General features: G+C 37.5%; 1 protein-coding gene across 1 annotated transcript; it reads right to left on the reverse strand.

Annotated features, from left to right (window-relative positions):
- Positions 1 to 6,028: 6,028 nt before the first annotated feature.
- On the reverse strand, positions 6,029 to 9,418 carry s100z (S100 calcium binding protein Z). The gene is made up of 2 exons (XM_040007417.1): positions 8,464 to 9,418; positions 6,029 to 6,983 (listed from the first exon to the last, which is right to left on the reverse strand). The coding sequence occupies exons 1-2, from the start codon at positions 8,677 to 8,679 to the stop codon at positions 6,828 to 6,830; spliced, it is 372 nt and encodes a 123-aa protein (XP_039863351.1). The 5' UTR covers positions 8,680 to 9,418; the 3' UTR covers positions 6,029 to 6,827.
- Positions 9,419 to 16,411: the final 6,993 nt, after the last annotated feature.

A 16,411-nucleotide genomic window follows, 5' to 3' on the forward strand; every position in this document is an offset into this window, starting at 1 on the left:
CTATTAACGTGGGTCAGATCTATCTATCTATCTATCTATCTATCTATCTATCTATCTATCTATCTATCTATCTATCTATATATATATATATATATATATATATATATATATATATATACATATATATATATATCTGACCCATGTTAAAGTAATGGACTGAACATACACACACCCACTAGCACTTTATATAGCCTCTGTAGAAATTAGCCACATATTTAACTTATCTTAACTGCACTACTGTATAATTCTGTATAAACAATCATTCTGTACAATATGATAATTATAATTCTACAACTGTTTATAACTTGCATATTTCTGTATAGTTTCATATTTATATCCTGTTCATAGCCTGTACATAGCTTGTGTACCCACTACAGCCTGTACATACTTATAGTTATAGCATATTCATAACATACTTTCATACCGTGTACATTGTAACATACCCATAATAGACACATTTTTGTACCTTCATACCTATAACAGACCCATTTCTGTAATATATCTATATCATGGCTAAAGCACTTCTGGATGGATGCAAACTGCATATCGTTGCCTTGTACTTGTGACATGTGCAATGACAATAAAGTTGAATTCTATTCTATTCTATTCTATTCTAGTTTACATCGACTGGTTATTTTGCTAAATGCTTCCTAAATCTTTTTTTTTTTAATCTCATGTTCACCCTCTAGCATGCTTAAATAATCCAGTTTTTGGCTCCATGCTAACATTTGGTGCTTTTAATCTATATACACAACATAGAAATATTCATGGCAAATGTAGATTGCCAAAAAACTAAAACAGAGGTAGAGTAGGGTCTGCAAATCTTAATAAAATGTGTCTGTCATCTCTGTCACAACTACAGTTATGAATGAGTTATTTGCAAAGATGTAAGAAGAAACATGGATTCACTGTTGAAAATAATTACGTGTCACCAGTTAAATGCAGGAGATTTAGGGCGTATCAGGTGAAGTCAGACATTGTGGGCTCCTGTCTTAGCAAACCCATGTCTGCAAAACCATCATGTGTTCAGTGGAGTACGTGTTTCTTCATCATTACCTCATATGTGGAATGATGTCACTGCCTTTGATGACTGTCCTGGGTACATAACGAACTCTTGCTGTCACTACAGAGAAAACAGCAGGCGGTATCTCTAAAATATTAAGGCCTGAATCACACAAACCAATGGGGCGACCTGTGATTAAAGGCCTGAAGGTGTATTATCATTGAGAGACATGTGCAGGCACAAGCTGGTGATGAACGACTGCCCAAGACTTTATAGCCAACAACTGTAGGTCTGTATGCGTGTGTGTATGTGTGACAGCGTACTGAAGCCACACTGGTGGTCTTTATCTTTTTTGAATAGTGTGGACAAAGTTGGATACAAAACATATGTGCCGCTGCTGCTATTGACGCTAAATAATAACCTTGTATTTATATTTTGTGAATATCAATGAAGAAAACTGTCACCTGTGCAACAGTGTGCTTCACAAAGGTGTTGTTCTTAATAGTTTGTGGATACAAAAGCAATGAGTGGCAAGACCATTAGGATCTCAGATGCTTTACAGCAGAAAATCCTTTTTGTTAAAGCCTATGTGTTACATGTTTTTCTAATTGCACGAGTGTACATTACACCGATTATGTTTATATGTTTGAAAATGTGTTCTGTTGCACTGTGTTACTAAATCAAGCAGCTTCCTATGTATTCTCTCTGTGCTCAGTGATGTAGTTAATGAACAAGCCAGATGACGCATTTACTCCATGACACAAAGAATCTAAGACATTATTGGCTTTTTCCTGTCCTGTGCGTACAGTATGATAGACGTTGAATCGTCAACCAAAGCTTTGCAGCAGCCACATCACATTCTTTGTATAAAGCCGTAGTTTAGTTCAAATGTTCCTCACATGTGTGTTTTGGACTCACAGCTTGCTTTTGATGCTGTCAGTTATACCGAACTACTCTGTTAATCTACAGAAAATTATGTTTGACATTTGAATCTGGCCTTTCTCAGCGAAGATGATTAATTATTTGTCGATCACTCAACAGGAGATTAGAGCAGATACAGGCACTCAATATTTTGAGTGCAGTGCATCTCAAAATATCACAGTTGCATAATCACGACGCCACTTTTCAACAATATTTTTTGCTTTTATAATATCCTGTATTGCATTAAATCTTTACAAGAAATTCAAGACTTTTGTACCCTATACATACACACATTTAGGTTACACACATTGTGGATCTTGAACCACAATGTCGCATGATGAGGTACTAAAAGTGTTTCTTACATTTCCATACAGGTTTGAAATTGAACATTATACATTTAACAGACCCACAATTCCTCAGCATCTGTTATAGATGAACAATTTATGGAAACATGAGCACTGTCTTGAAGTCCAGAGTACTTCTCCTGGTCGTGTAGTTTCTTTAAACCACAGTAATATTGGAGTTCAGGAAGTGTCCTCTTATTTAACAAATGACCCCAAATACATTGTAGCTCAGTGACACAGAACATGCTCAGTTGGTTGCCAAAGGTCACTACTTACTGAAAGCCGTAAAGTAATAAGACAGGCAGGTGCCAGCAGTCGTCTTTTGTCACATATCAAATCCTATTTAAAAATGATCTTTGATATTAAATATCCTTTATACTGAAAATCATATTTGCTGATCTTCACTGACAAAACTCCAAAGAGTCCATATGTCTGTTTTGACAAATAACATTAATGATTAATTGATGTCCTTAATTAATCATTAATGACCTTACTGTGATTAGAAAGGCCTCCTGGGAAGTTTAGCTCAAACCCAGATTTCATCTTGAAGCAGCTTCAGTTTAAAATCTCGGCATCAGTTTAGTAAATTCTTGAGTAGAACAATTTTCAGTGAAGAACTGCACCAGTAAGTGATACAAAGGCTGGACTACCAATGAGAGACAGATCAGGCCATACATGTTCCAGCAGGGGCAGCAGGAAAGTGTTTTTTCTCTTGTCCTCTTGTCATCCTCTGATGAGCACACCACTTTCCCAGATAAGGCAATCTGTTGTAGAAAGTCTGCCCCCCTTATTTGTTACTAAGCAACACCAATATGTGTTTAAAATAAATATTAATTTGTTCTTTACAAAAACAAAAAAAAAACAAAAAAGCCCTGTCATTTTCATTTTCTGGCTGAGTCACAGGGGAGGCTGACCAAGCAAACATGACCAGACTTCATAAATGAAGCTAACTATACCATTTTAATCAAAATACATTATCATCATACATTAAGTACAAGGTTAGTACACAAAGACAACATGCTTTATTCCCCTAAATACAATCTAATAATCTGTTAGGCTGCTTACCCCTCATGTGTGGTGTCGTTTCCACAACTGAGTTCTCATTTTCTTGATTCACCTAGTTATATGAGAACCAAAAAACCAAATACAAAAAACAAACATCTAGTCCTTTTTATAAATCGGTAGTAGTGGGAAATAAAACTTCATGAATTTTTAACAGAAAACAACTCGGACCTTCTTTATATTTGCAAAAAAAGAAAAGAAAAGAAAAGAGCCACAGTTTGCAGGTGGGTCAGAAGTGGGTGGGGTTACAAGCCACACGCTTGTGTATTCTCACTGATATTCCCAAGCCCAGACACTCTTCTTGAAGCAACTGGATGTTGCTTCAAGAAGAGTGTCTGATGTAATACCCTGTGCCAAACCACATATTTTATTGTTAACCTCAAAGAAAATCTATTGAATAATGTTGCCTTGACATTTTCTTAGACTTTGAATTTAGTTTGTGTGATATATAAATAAAACGTTGCTACTAATAGCACACAGTCAGTATTGGAAAATAAAAAGAAATCTCTAAAAGGGGATTTTATATTATATTTAAATTATCTTCTCTTATTAGTTTATGTCTTATTATTACAATATTTCTTTACAGATGTAAACAACAAATGATTTCAAATTTAAATGCTCTCTTCACAAAGTTTTAAATGCTTATGAGAAAATTAAGAAACCAAAAACATTACACACACACTCACAAACACAGCTCACTCCTAATGAGGAGTTCTGACACGAACGGTGACGCACAGAGTGACGAAAAGGGGGAGCGGACAGCATGTGGGAGATAAGGGCTCGAGGCATATTTTAAAGACGTCACAGGTAGCAGCTACATTTGGATGGCTGACACTTGGAGTGAGGAGAAACTGTCCCAAAAAGCTACAACTGTGCTCAACTCAGTCAATAGAAATCACAATTTTTGTGCCATATTTGGTAAAACTGAAAATACTAATCTGAGGCACATTTCCTGGATTGATTTCCTGATGCAGTTTTATCTAGAGTTTTATAAACAACAACAAAATGTGTTCAGGGAATGAGTCTTGTACTTTGCCAAGTGCTAGAGATCAATAATACTAATAATATTTCATCAATTGTCTCTTATGTCCTCTTTAATATCTCATTATCTCTCTTTGAAGTGTCAAAAACACTCTTCTTTTTTATTGTCACATCTTTCTTTTTAACAATTGTTTAATATTTAATATTATTTGTTTTCTCCATCCTCTTACATTATATTAGGTATAGATTAAATTATGCTTTTTGGAATTATAGTTTTTTTTTTTTTAACAAATAAGAAAATTACTACATTATATAAAATTTCTGCTTTGAAAATCTCTCTCTAGTAATGTCTTTGTGCTAGAAAGATGCAATTGTGCTTTAGGTGCAACCACTGTTAAGTTAACAATTTCTTAGCTGCCCCATATAATTTGGATGCATTTTCCCCCACAATAGCTGAATGAATACACTGACACAGGACATGAAGATCTGATTATGGCTGATGACTCAAACTTTGTGTGATGGGTAGGGTTTTTTTTTTTTTTTTTTTTTGCTCTGCTAGAAGCCAGTTCCTGAACATGACGCTCACAGGAAATAAAGAGACAATCACATGAACATTCGGAAGAGGTTTGTGAAAGTGGAGGGCAATCACACGAGTGAGAATATAAATATCCACATTTCAAAATTATCAAATGACACTTAGAATTGATTGCAACCTTTTAAAAATTGAACAAAATGCATAATTATGGCATGGCATCTTCCCATGGGGTGATTATCCTGCTCGATTACAGCCAATCACAGACAAATTGCATTGTCGTGGTGAGGGTTTGTGCAAGCACCATCTGCTCACATAAAAGCATCAGACTTGCCTCTGGATTTTGTTTCAGTAATTTTGTCCACGTCACAGCTGAGAATATCACTGCAAATGAACTGTCTAGTTTGGTATTTTGGGAAATGGGCTGAGAGCAAGAGAAAAAGAGAGAGAAAGGGAGGAAAACCCTTAGAAAATACAGCTTCAGTGTACACTTTTGTCCTTCCCAAGGTGAGAAAAATCTGCATTTCTGCTTGAGGGGATGTTGTATCTGTGTGTTTGGCTGATCCAGCTGGACCCAACTTGGGATCACCATGCGTCATAAAGACATAGTACACAGTCATTTCCCAAAAGGGAAACTCAGGTAGAAACTCGTGCTGAGTATTTCAGTTTTATGCTCATTTAAACTCATTTGCTTGACCTGATTCAGTTTGTATGCATATTAAGAGAGATAAGATAAGATAAGATAAAATTATATTATACACAACTGCACTGCAATAAACTGCACTCCATCTGTGTAGTCTTCCTATATGTCCTTAACGGGCCTGAACAGCTCTTTCAATTCAAAATTGGATAGAAATCGAAACAAACTAATCCAGTTGTGCCACAATAAAGAGCTAATAACCCCACAGCTGTGTATTGTGAGCCTTTGGAGAGGTGTGGGTTCCTTGCAACCTTTAAAATTGTATATTAAGTATTTAACTTGAACAGCTACCATTAAATGCCTGATGCTTTTCACATATTTTAATTAAATCAATTACCTGTTTTCTTATGATACAGTTTTTGGTACAATGTTGCATTTACTATAATAGTAATTTTATACTGTAACAATTTACTGTTTTACTGGAGTTTGAATGCACTATAAGCTTTACAGGATAATACAGTCGTGCAAGACAGTGGATCAGCATAAAATAAGTCACACAGGATAGATTTACATTTATTAAGTGCATTTACTTTTAACATGATGTCTTCAAGAATCTTTAGTAGGTTTCATTTGTGGCCATATAAGAAATTATTGAAAGACAACGCTGAAGTCAAATCTGGTTCAAAAGTGCACAAAATACCACACATGGCATATAGCAGTGAGACATTTATTCCTTTTACAGGGGAACACTTGGCTAAATCACTGTGGGCCTGCGTATTTTTCCACGACTCTAATTTTGTGCCAGGAAAAGGTAATTCCCCTTAGGGAACGGAGGCTAAGAGTAAATGTGAAACTGTTCATTGCATCCTTAACATATTAAATAAACATATGACCTTTAAAACTTCCAGACATCTGTTGGAACAAAATCTTGTAAGGATTTAGGAAAGGTTTTTAGATGACCACATTATCATTTTTAAGGAAAATACCTCTGAATTAATAAACAGTAAGTTATTCTATTCTTTCTTTTGCAGACTAAACTAAAAGAAAACCAATTACACATTTATGCACAAAGGTTTGGATGAAACACTTCCATACACAAAAAATCAACAATAACAACACCATGGAGGGCTTAAGGAAAGGGCTTTTCTAGTTATATTTATAACAAAAATAATAAAATAATTTGTAAAAGACAAGGTCGATGTGAGATCAAGTGATTGTTTAACAGCTCCAGTCTGTACATTGTTACGTTTACATCCACAAATGACAACCCTATGCTCTGGGAAAACTACGACACAATTCAGCTACAGCTTAAAATGTGGATGGACATTGGGTTTTTTTGGACACCTATTTCTTTTTCTTCTGTTGCTCTTGGAAGAAGTCGTTGCAGGCAACAGTCAGAGCTGCCACCAACACAACAAACTCATTGAAATCCACCTCGTTGTCCTTGTTAGAGTCCAGGTCATTCATGATTTTCTCCACCAGCATGGGATCTTTCTGAGACTGAAAACAAAACACAAACAGATAGTGATTCAACAAATATGCAACTGGACTGATTATGTCTTTGTGGCTCTTGTAATGCCTTGTAATGATTTTCCCATAAAACAAACTTGTTACTAATATTATCAACTTCTTAGCCAAATACCTTCAACACTTCTAAGCTTCCGGTAATAATGCATAAAATGTGACTGTTACTGGTGGTTGATATTGACTCAAGGCAAAGCCCGATGTCCGGTGGTGAGCAGAGTGATGCTGCCACTAAATGACCCGTGAGCCTCAGCTAATCAAATGCGACATTTATTACTTTGCTCATTTCCTCCATGACTGGGAAACAAGACGTTTTTTTATTCGTCCTCTAACCTCCAAGGCACCAGTGATCTTTCTGTTGTGGCACTAAAGTCAGCATTTCTCAGAAGGTTAAAATTAAAATCCACACTGGGGGTTAATTTAAATGAGAAAAAATATCACCACAGCAGTTTTGCATTTTCTAATGTAGTTTCAATTTAAATTTGGTCTGAAAAGCTCAAAGCTACGTTAAAATACAGAGTCACCTTGAGTGAGTCGACAGTAGACATAAAAACATGAAAAATGCAAGACTACCAGCGGCATGTTTTATCAGTAAATAAATCTAACAATCCTAATCAAGAGCACACTTAATTTGAATTTTGCATTACTTTTTTTAAAAATTCTATCAATTCTATCAAGACAGACCATGTAGTAGTAAGTACTGTATCATGCTTTGGTTGTCAAGTGTCAAAGTTTCCTGTTGGCAGAAACTCAGGGTGAACGCCACTGTGTCTATTCTCAGAGGTGACTACAGCCCACAGGGATGTGATGACATCACGAGGGTGTCTATATTTGGAGGTGATATGGGTCACTGATGATGATGTGTGAGCACCTGAGGCCTCCCACCCACATGAAGGGGGACGGACAGTAACAAGAAAGATATCTGAAGGCATCAGGTTTTAGACCTTGGCTGTTTTGTTGATGCTGTGGTCTCAATCATTTGAAATTGCAGGCTTGTATGCGCTGCTATCACACAGACTCAGGGGCAGGGATTTATCTCAAATGACCTTATCTATCTCTCTCCCTGCATCATTTATTTGCCATGGTGGTCATGCGAGAGCCACAAGCAGTTACACTTTGACAGCAAGAAAGCAATCAATGAAAAAACAATTTCCTCCAACAAGGTCAGGATGTTACATCATTTGAACACATCACTCTTAAGATTGACTTTTAAGTGAATAAGACTTCAGAGTGTTCAAGATCCATAAGCAAATTAATGCAATTACTATTGGTCATTATGGTTCAGTTAATAAATGCACAGTCATACTTCAGTACACCAGCATGTTCCCATTAATTTAAATCCATACAGGGATTGTGCTTCCTCTTGAAAATTCTGCATGACATCAAATCTTTGTCTAAATGCTGAACAGATAAAACAAACAACAAAATAATCATTGCATTTAAACATCAGCCTTACCGTGAGGAAGTCAGTGAGCTCACTGTTCAAGAGTTCCTTCAGCTCGCCCTTGTTGAGCTTGTATTTATCTCCATCATGTCCCGAGTAATTGTAGAAAACTGTCATCAGTGCATCCATTGCACTCTCAAGCTGGCTTGGCATTTTGCTGGAGAGATTAAAGGTGCGCTTGCAGTTTCCTGAAAAATAATGTAAAACAAATAATACAAAAATACACATGCACACACACACATATGAAAAAGCATTACAACAACTGTTAGCTCTTAACAGTGGTGTTCCTACCTGGTTAGAGTCCTGCAAAAATGAGATCACAGACTCTTCTGAATGGCTTGTTTATCAGGAAGTCAGAGGATGCAACGTGGGATAATTAATTCCACAGGTGAGACCCCCATGGCAACAGTTCTTTCCAGGTTTTAATCAGTGTAGCTAAGTGAAAAACAAACCATGTATCATGGGTATTCATCAAATCCTGAGCCAGACGTGAGCCTTGACGCATGTGTAACTTAATATATCCCTGAAGTGAATTCAGTACTGTGCAATATACTTCATTAGAGATAGAATAGGTTAAAACTTGCCTACCTGCTCTGATGTGTTACTCATAAAAGGGCAGCATGGAGATACTACTTAGAGCAGGTGCTTTCTGATCATAACAATGACAAATGAACACGAAGCATCTCATGGCTTTTATGCCTATCCTTTAAATATTCATTCATTCCTTTTATTTATGCATTTGCATTTTCTAAGGCATTAGGCATGGGTCTTTCAGCTGGATTAGCTATGAATGTTTACGCAATGAAAGATACAACTTCTGCCCAGTTGTAACTAGACACACTTTGTTGTAAAATTTGCTAAAGTTTCTCAGCCTTTCTGGACATTGGTGTTTTTTTCATTCACTTTTAGTCTAGTCCTTGTGCTGACTGTCAGGACTAACCAAAAAACCCAGCTCAAGAGCAGAGACCAAGACAGGATTATAGCCGTAATAAATACTTTTATTGGCTAGAATGGTTTGAGGCTCCATTTCAGTCAGTGGTGTTTGAGATTTTGTCAAAATTGATAGAATTCTGAAGACATAAAAATAATCTCAGATTGTGTTCTACCATGCAATACCATCTGAAAAAATTCAGAAGCAAGAGCTTAATTTTGCAGCATATCAGTCATACCAAATACACTGCCAATGCAGTAAAAGCATACCTGGATAGAAAAACACAAACTGGAAAACTATCCGTTATGGACTGATAGCAGTGTGGGAACATCTTGAAACCAAATGCATATTGATGTGGAAAAAAAGGTTTGAGTGTCCTTCAAGAAGGCTATTCCTGAAGACTGCTTAAAGAAGAGTGTTAAAGAATAAAGTTGGCTATACCAGATATTGACTTCCAAGCTTTCAAGAACTGCAGAAATTTCTTTTTTTGCCTTATATACTGAATTTCCATGTGTGGAGAAGTTTATAAAATGAAAGTTGCATTGAGTGACTTTGCTGCTTTTCTTCTTGTTCTCTCAGGCTGACCTTGCGATTCAAATGTTTTGATGTTCTCGTTCTTGGGTTTATTTTTAGTAACTGCAGCTTTCATCCTTTGTCATTCTGTGTCCCTCTCACACACAGTCGCCCCTCCTTTGTCACCGTGTCATAACTGAGAGAGGAGAATAACACTCTATTCAGCTCCGAGCCCTCGTGACAACACCTGAGAGATGTTCGTTGTCAGGTGTCCCTGCAACTTCTCTCCCACTTGCAGCCACTGTCACAAAGAAAATGACTTTCCATTTGTTAAGGTGATGAAATTGTTTCCTTCACAGCTGCTGTTAGTAATGCTGTGCAGAAGGTGCCCTGTAAAACCATAAACTGGCATTACATCAAACACTGCAATGTGTCTCATTACACAATTATCTTTCAATAAATACAAAATTCTTGTATTTTCCACAAGATGATCCATGTCTATCGTGTACAACTTAACAGATGTAGAGTGAAATTCTAAGCAACAGGCACTTTGATGAAATGATGCACATGATCACAATACTCATCACTATAGGTCATTAAATGATCATTTCATTACCCTATGATAAACCAGGAATCTTGTTGCTATTTGAAAATGAATTTAAAGACACGCTTGTCTCCTGCTCACTTGGCAGATGCTCTTCCACTTTAGATCCCCTCATGTTCTCTCTCGTCATTTGCAGCAGCTTTAAGATCACTACAAAGAGAAAAGATGTGTCCATTTTGTTTACAGGTAAAATTTGACCTTTTTCATTGCAATACAGAAAACATGGCTTCAATATAATAACTGTTTTCAACACTAATAATGTCCGAAATTATGCATTTAAATAAAAGGCTATCATTAACATTCCCATTGAAGGGCGCCTAATATCTTTAATTGAGGAGATAGGAATTGAACTATGAATAGCTAAGATAAGAAGAAAGTGTGTTCAACATCTTGTGGATCAATTCAGAATACATAAATTCGTTTAAATATGTTATTAAATATTACTATATGCATTTTTTGTTTTTGCACTGTATTTGTATCTGCATTTCAGCCAAAGCTATCACCCCCAAGTAACCATCAAAAATAATGTAGGTTTAAGATACAAAGTACTTACTGTAATTGCAGACATGCCAGTGGAGTTATTCTGTTTTATTGTCAGAAAGTATATGTAGTGTTATGTACTGTCAGTGTACCTGGGTCATTGACCCAGTGTGTTCAGTTTGGACTTTTGTCAGTTTAGTTCTATTTCCTGTGTCAGTGGTGTTCTCACCTGTTTCCAGTCATTATCATTATCCAGTCTATTTAAAGACTGGAAGAAAAAATATGTGGAAAAAGAAAAAAAAGAAAAAATATGTGGACTATGTACAAAAGTTAGAAAAAAAATAAAACAGAAGGAAAGGCCCATCATCACTGACTAACATGTATGGAGTTATGACTCCATGACTCCATAACTGTGAATTGAGGTTGCGTTTAGAAGTTCGATTTAAAAAAAAAAAAAAAAAAACTGATAAGGAATGAAGCAGAAATGCAGAAGAAAAATTGTTTAATTCTTGAAAAGCAGATAAAAAGTAGGAAGAGCTGAAGCAAAGTATGGCATGGCTGGTGTCTCCAGAGAGATTAAAAGAGATCTCAAAATGCTAGTGGAAAAAAATATTGTTGATCATTTTGAGAATAAAGTTGTAATTTTGAGATGAAAGTCGAAACAGTATTTTGGGAAAGAAGCTGAATTATGGTTTTGAGAAATTGTTTTTTTTTAGAATTTTTGAGATCACCATTGTTTCAAGAAACACTGCCATGTTTGCAATATCCTCTACAAAATGCCCTGTTTAGATGAGGGGCTGCATTGTAATCAGTTGTTGGGAAAATTACATCATGATTTTACTGTATACTTACAGAACTTTAAATATGTTAAATTCCTTTAAGCATCAAAGCAATCTGGGAACTTTCAGTAGTTTAAAAAAAAAAAAAACTTTGGAAGAATTTCCGAAAGCCTGAAGTTCAACAAGAATTTGTTCAAGATCATCCGTCCATGCATTTTCATCAGCTTATTCAATTCGGCATCACAGGGGTGAAGGATCTGTGCCAGCTATCACAGGGTGGGAGAACAGGCCGCCTATCTGTCACAGGAGCAGATTACTTTAGACCACTCAGCAGAAAGACGTAAACTCAAAAACACAGCTTTAATAGCTGTGATTAAATTTGAAGTAAACAAAACAATAAAAATACAAGACAGAAAGAAACTAATTGGTAAATGGAGATTCCTTAAGCTGGAAGCAGATTCCAGCTCACCCCTCCTGTGGAGCATCTGTAGTGCCTCCTGCACAAACTGATTCATCCTAGTTCTGGATCCTAAGTCCATTATCTTCACATCACAACCTGCCTGCCACGCTCCAGCATTGCCACTAACCTGTTCCCTGGAAAGGAAATATTGCACCCTTCTCGGAAGCCCCCATGGAAAAAGTAAGACTGTCATCCAATATAAATTCTGTTAATCAACGGCCTGGAACCAATTAACCTTCTCTCCTTCGCTTTAAGATCAGCCCTTGAATTGCCTTGTTTTTCTCCCCTCACTGTCACTTTCTTAAAGGTGATGACAGCACGGGAGCCCTTACTGAATGAAGCTGTGTCAGACTAAGAATAGGACCTTGCGTTGCTTCAGGATCTTTTTGGGAACCTGGTCATTTACACTAGTCTGTTCCTTTCAGCTCCGTGCCACAATTCTTCACCCGCTCTGTCTTCTTGAAATGGCTGAAGACTGTCTTCCATCATAAATTCTATTAATTTATGGCCTGGAAACCTGATTAACCCCCACTGTCAATTTCTTAAATAAAATTTCTTTAAACCGCTCATTGGTTGACAGAAATTTTCATCTTTTGAATTTTGGGTCCTGACTTCCTAAAATTATAACAGCATCCTACTGCAAGTATTTCCTCTGCATTCCCATTAGAAATTGGTTCTCAATTAAAATAATTCTACCTTAGCTGTAATGTACAAATTATTGTAATAATTTATTGTGTGAAGAAAGAATGACAAGCAACAGAAAAATTGAAATTAAACAACAAAAACGCTGTTTACATGCTATTAAAGATTCACTCCCACTAATTGTTGCATTTTGGCAAACATTTCAATGTTGTTTAGTACAGATATGTTGGAAGAGAAGAAAATACAAATTATATGAAAGTGATCTGTGGTGTTTTGTGCAAAGCTGGAAGACTTCACTTGTTCCTTACTGACTGATTTCTGACCAAAAATCTATCAGCTCACCATAAAATGCATGTTGAAATATGGTGTTTGTAGGAAACTCCTACAAATACTTATGAATTGCAACAATAACATCTAGGATCTAAATTTAGATACTAGTGTAAAACAATTCTTTAAAGTTGTAAAAGTTCAAGTACATCACCTTCTTTACTCAATGAAAGAACCTAATTCAGACTTGCAGGGGACTGGAGCCTATTGTCATGGTTCGGGGTCCTTTTGACTTGATTTTGTGTTTCTTGTGTTTTTATGACCTGTTGTGAAATGAAACTAGTTCATGCATTTATTATTTCTAGGCTGGACTACTGTAATTAATACTGTATTATCAGGAAGTGCTAAAAACTCCCCGAAAAGCCTTCAATTAATCCAAAATGCTGCGGCAAGAGTCCTGACAGGGACTAGAAAGAGAGAGCATATTTCTCCTGTTTTGGCTTCCCTTCATTGGCTCCCTGTTAAATCCAGAATTGAATTCAAAATCCTGCCTCCTCACATACAAGGTCTTAAATAATCAGACCCCATCTTATCTTAATGGCCTTTTAGTACCATATCACCCTATTAGAGCACTTCGCTCTCGCACTGCAGGCCTACTTGTTGTTCCTAGAGTATTTAAAAGTAGAATGGGAGGGAGAGCCTTCAGTTTTCAGGCCCCTCTTCTGTGGAACCAGCTTCCAGTTTGGATTTTGGCTTTTTGCTAAAGCATGTAGTTTGGGCAGGATCAGGTGACCCTGAATCCTCCCTTAGTTATGCTGCAATAGGAATAGGCCATCCTGTTCATCTCCCCAAGTGTCTCTCCAGCTACATTTCCATGTTTCAGGTTGTTTAGTTTTATGTTTCTAGTTTCATGTTTAGCTGTCCCCAGTTTAGGTTTTTGTTAGTGGTTTTGTGGTAATTCTTACAGCCACAGTAAAGGCTCATTTTCAGTTTGAAACAGTCTCTCCTGCATCATTTTCTGTGCCTGGGTCCACACCTCTCAATCTCCACACGGTTTGCCTCACAAACCGTGACAGCTATTCCACCTGTCATAAGGCGAGACACCCAATCTATTGCAGGCCAAGAGACAGAAAATACATTATTTGTCCTCAGATCCTAAGACCATTTGTGTGCACAGCAGGGGTGATTCGAGGATCAAACCGTTAGGGTGGCTCAGCCCCCAATAATAATTTCCTGTGTACAGTACCATATAAATATACTCAATCCTTTTCATCTTTGCAAACATCAGTTCAGCTGGCTACACATTCAAATGTTACCTTCAACAGCAATCTAATTAGTTGGATAACTTATTGTAGTGTCTAAGAGTGACACTACAATAGGTTTTGATTAGCACCACAGGGACATTCTGCAGTCCAGCCTCCAAAGTTATGCATCGATATCGATAATTGAGAATCACGGATCTCAAGAAGACAATCAATAACTGAGCAAAGCATTGACATCTTTGCAACAAATAATAATGTATAACGCAATAACGAAGAACAAACTGAACTGGCGAGACAGATGAATCACTGTAGACACTGGTATCATCATACTTAAACATGAACATTTAGCAGCTAACCTGATATTTTTCTCAGGAGTTGAGTTGCTGAAAGGTTAAATATATAAAAGTCATGTTCTTCAAGCTGTGTGTTTATGCCATCTCCATCTTGGATTTTAGAAGCCAGCCATCAATTGCATGAGGAAACTGAGGAGAATCACTCCAAATCTTTTCTGCCTTCAGGGCCGCCCTCCCTCTATACAGGAGGACAAGATCATTTAGCTTTATACCTGCCAGTTTGCTACACACTTTAATACTTTGGTCCAACCTTTTCTCATTCTTCCAGCTAAGAGACCCAAACCAGCAGAACACAAACAGGGGGCAGGGATGACATTTTTTGTTTACAAAAATCAATAACCATTTCCTTTGTTCTTTAACATTCAGAAAGGACTGTCCATACCATGCTACAAAGTCATCTGCAACTGGGCCATGGTCACGATCTGCATCCTGGAGCAGAGAGACATTCACTGAGTCGTCTGCAAACTCGATTATATGTCTGTCCTGGTAGAGACTCTAACACTCATTTTTATTAAGGACAAATAAAAGTGGGGAAAGGACACACTCTCACGTGGAAGATAAAAGTGCATCTGATAAGATGACTCTCCCTTTCTGAGGACTATCCGTTAGAGTTGGATGTCTCGAGACCGGCCTCGAGACATCCAACTCAACTCTTACGTGGTCTTGGTCTCGGATCCTTCGATCTTGTCTTGGTCTCGCTGTCTCGGTCTTCCTGTCTCAGATCGACATAGTGGTCGGGAGATTTGGAGTCAACAGTATCCATGACACACAACGTACCGGTCGATAATTTGTCATGTGCATCAGCTCTAAGAGCCGTGCTTAGAGAGTGCTTTGTAATGAATCAGAAGAGTCGACTCCCATTGAGTGAGAGCCGGCTCCTCACTTAATTTCCTTTCGCTGCTCAGCTCTCACACAGTGGCTCAGCTATGCTCCAATCCCTCTATATTGTGGCCAATCACATGCGAGGATATAGGATAATAACATTATGTGAAAAACAGAGAGGGTGAGAGACGCGGCAGTCAAGTGGAGCGTGCGTCTGTCCTCTCAGTAAGTGAGTGAGACAGTAGACAGCGGTGAGGAGGGCTGTGCGAGTGCATTGCAATAACACATGAATATGCCCGACACCCGGAAACGAAGCAGCATCTGGCTGCAGTTTAAAGACTTTTTTGTCTCAGTCTCGGTCTCGTCTCGACTTTGTTTTGGTCTTGACTCGGTCTGTCTTGGTCTTGGTCTTGGTCTTGTCATGGTCTCGATACCCTCTGGTCTTGGTATTGTCTTGGTCTTGGTTTAGGCGGTCTTGACTACAAGTCTACTATCCGTAAGTCAATAAGCCAAGAAATCAGATCCAAATCAAGATTACGTGTACTGGTGAGATGTCCTGCTAAAATATGGAGCTGGATACAAATAAAAACAGATCAAAAATCCACAAAAACAAACAGTTTTGGACACCATCCAGGTACTTTAGAACCATATGGAGCAAGGTGCACACAGCTACCCCTCTCTCCCCCTATCTGTTCAGCAAATTGGAGGGTCAATCCAAAAATTCAGTTTTTACAAGTTTCTTGGATAATCTCATCACAGGGGAAGTCAAAGCAAAAGGCTTTGCAAAATCATTTAAAAATTAAGTGCTTTCACTTTAGGCACTGGTACAATAGTCCTTCTAGATTTG

The sequence above is a fragment of the Simochromis diagramma genome, unplaced genomic scaffold (genome assembly GCF_900408965.1).
Source record: "Simochromis diagramma unplaced genomic scaffold, fSimDia1.1 OVJJ01000682.1, whole genome shotgun sequence".
Taxonomy (NCBI): Eukaryota; Metazoa; Chordata; class Actinopteri; order Cichliformes; family Cichlidae; genus Simochromis; species Simochromis diagramma.

What these genes read in the sequence shown, in the direction of transcription:
- s100z (XM_040007417.1), bottom strand. Translation starts at nt 8,679, where the DNA reads ATGTGTATTTTTGTATTATTTGTTTTACATTATTTTTCAGGAAACTGC. An exon ending in AGCTCACTGACTTCCTCACG is followed by an intron (nt 6,984 to 8,463) that starts GTAAGGCTGATG and finishes TTTTGTTTTCAG; the next exon opens with TCTCAGAAAGATCCCATGCT.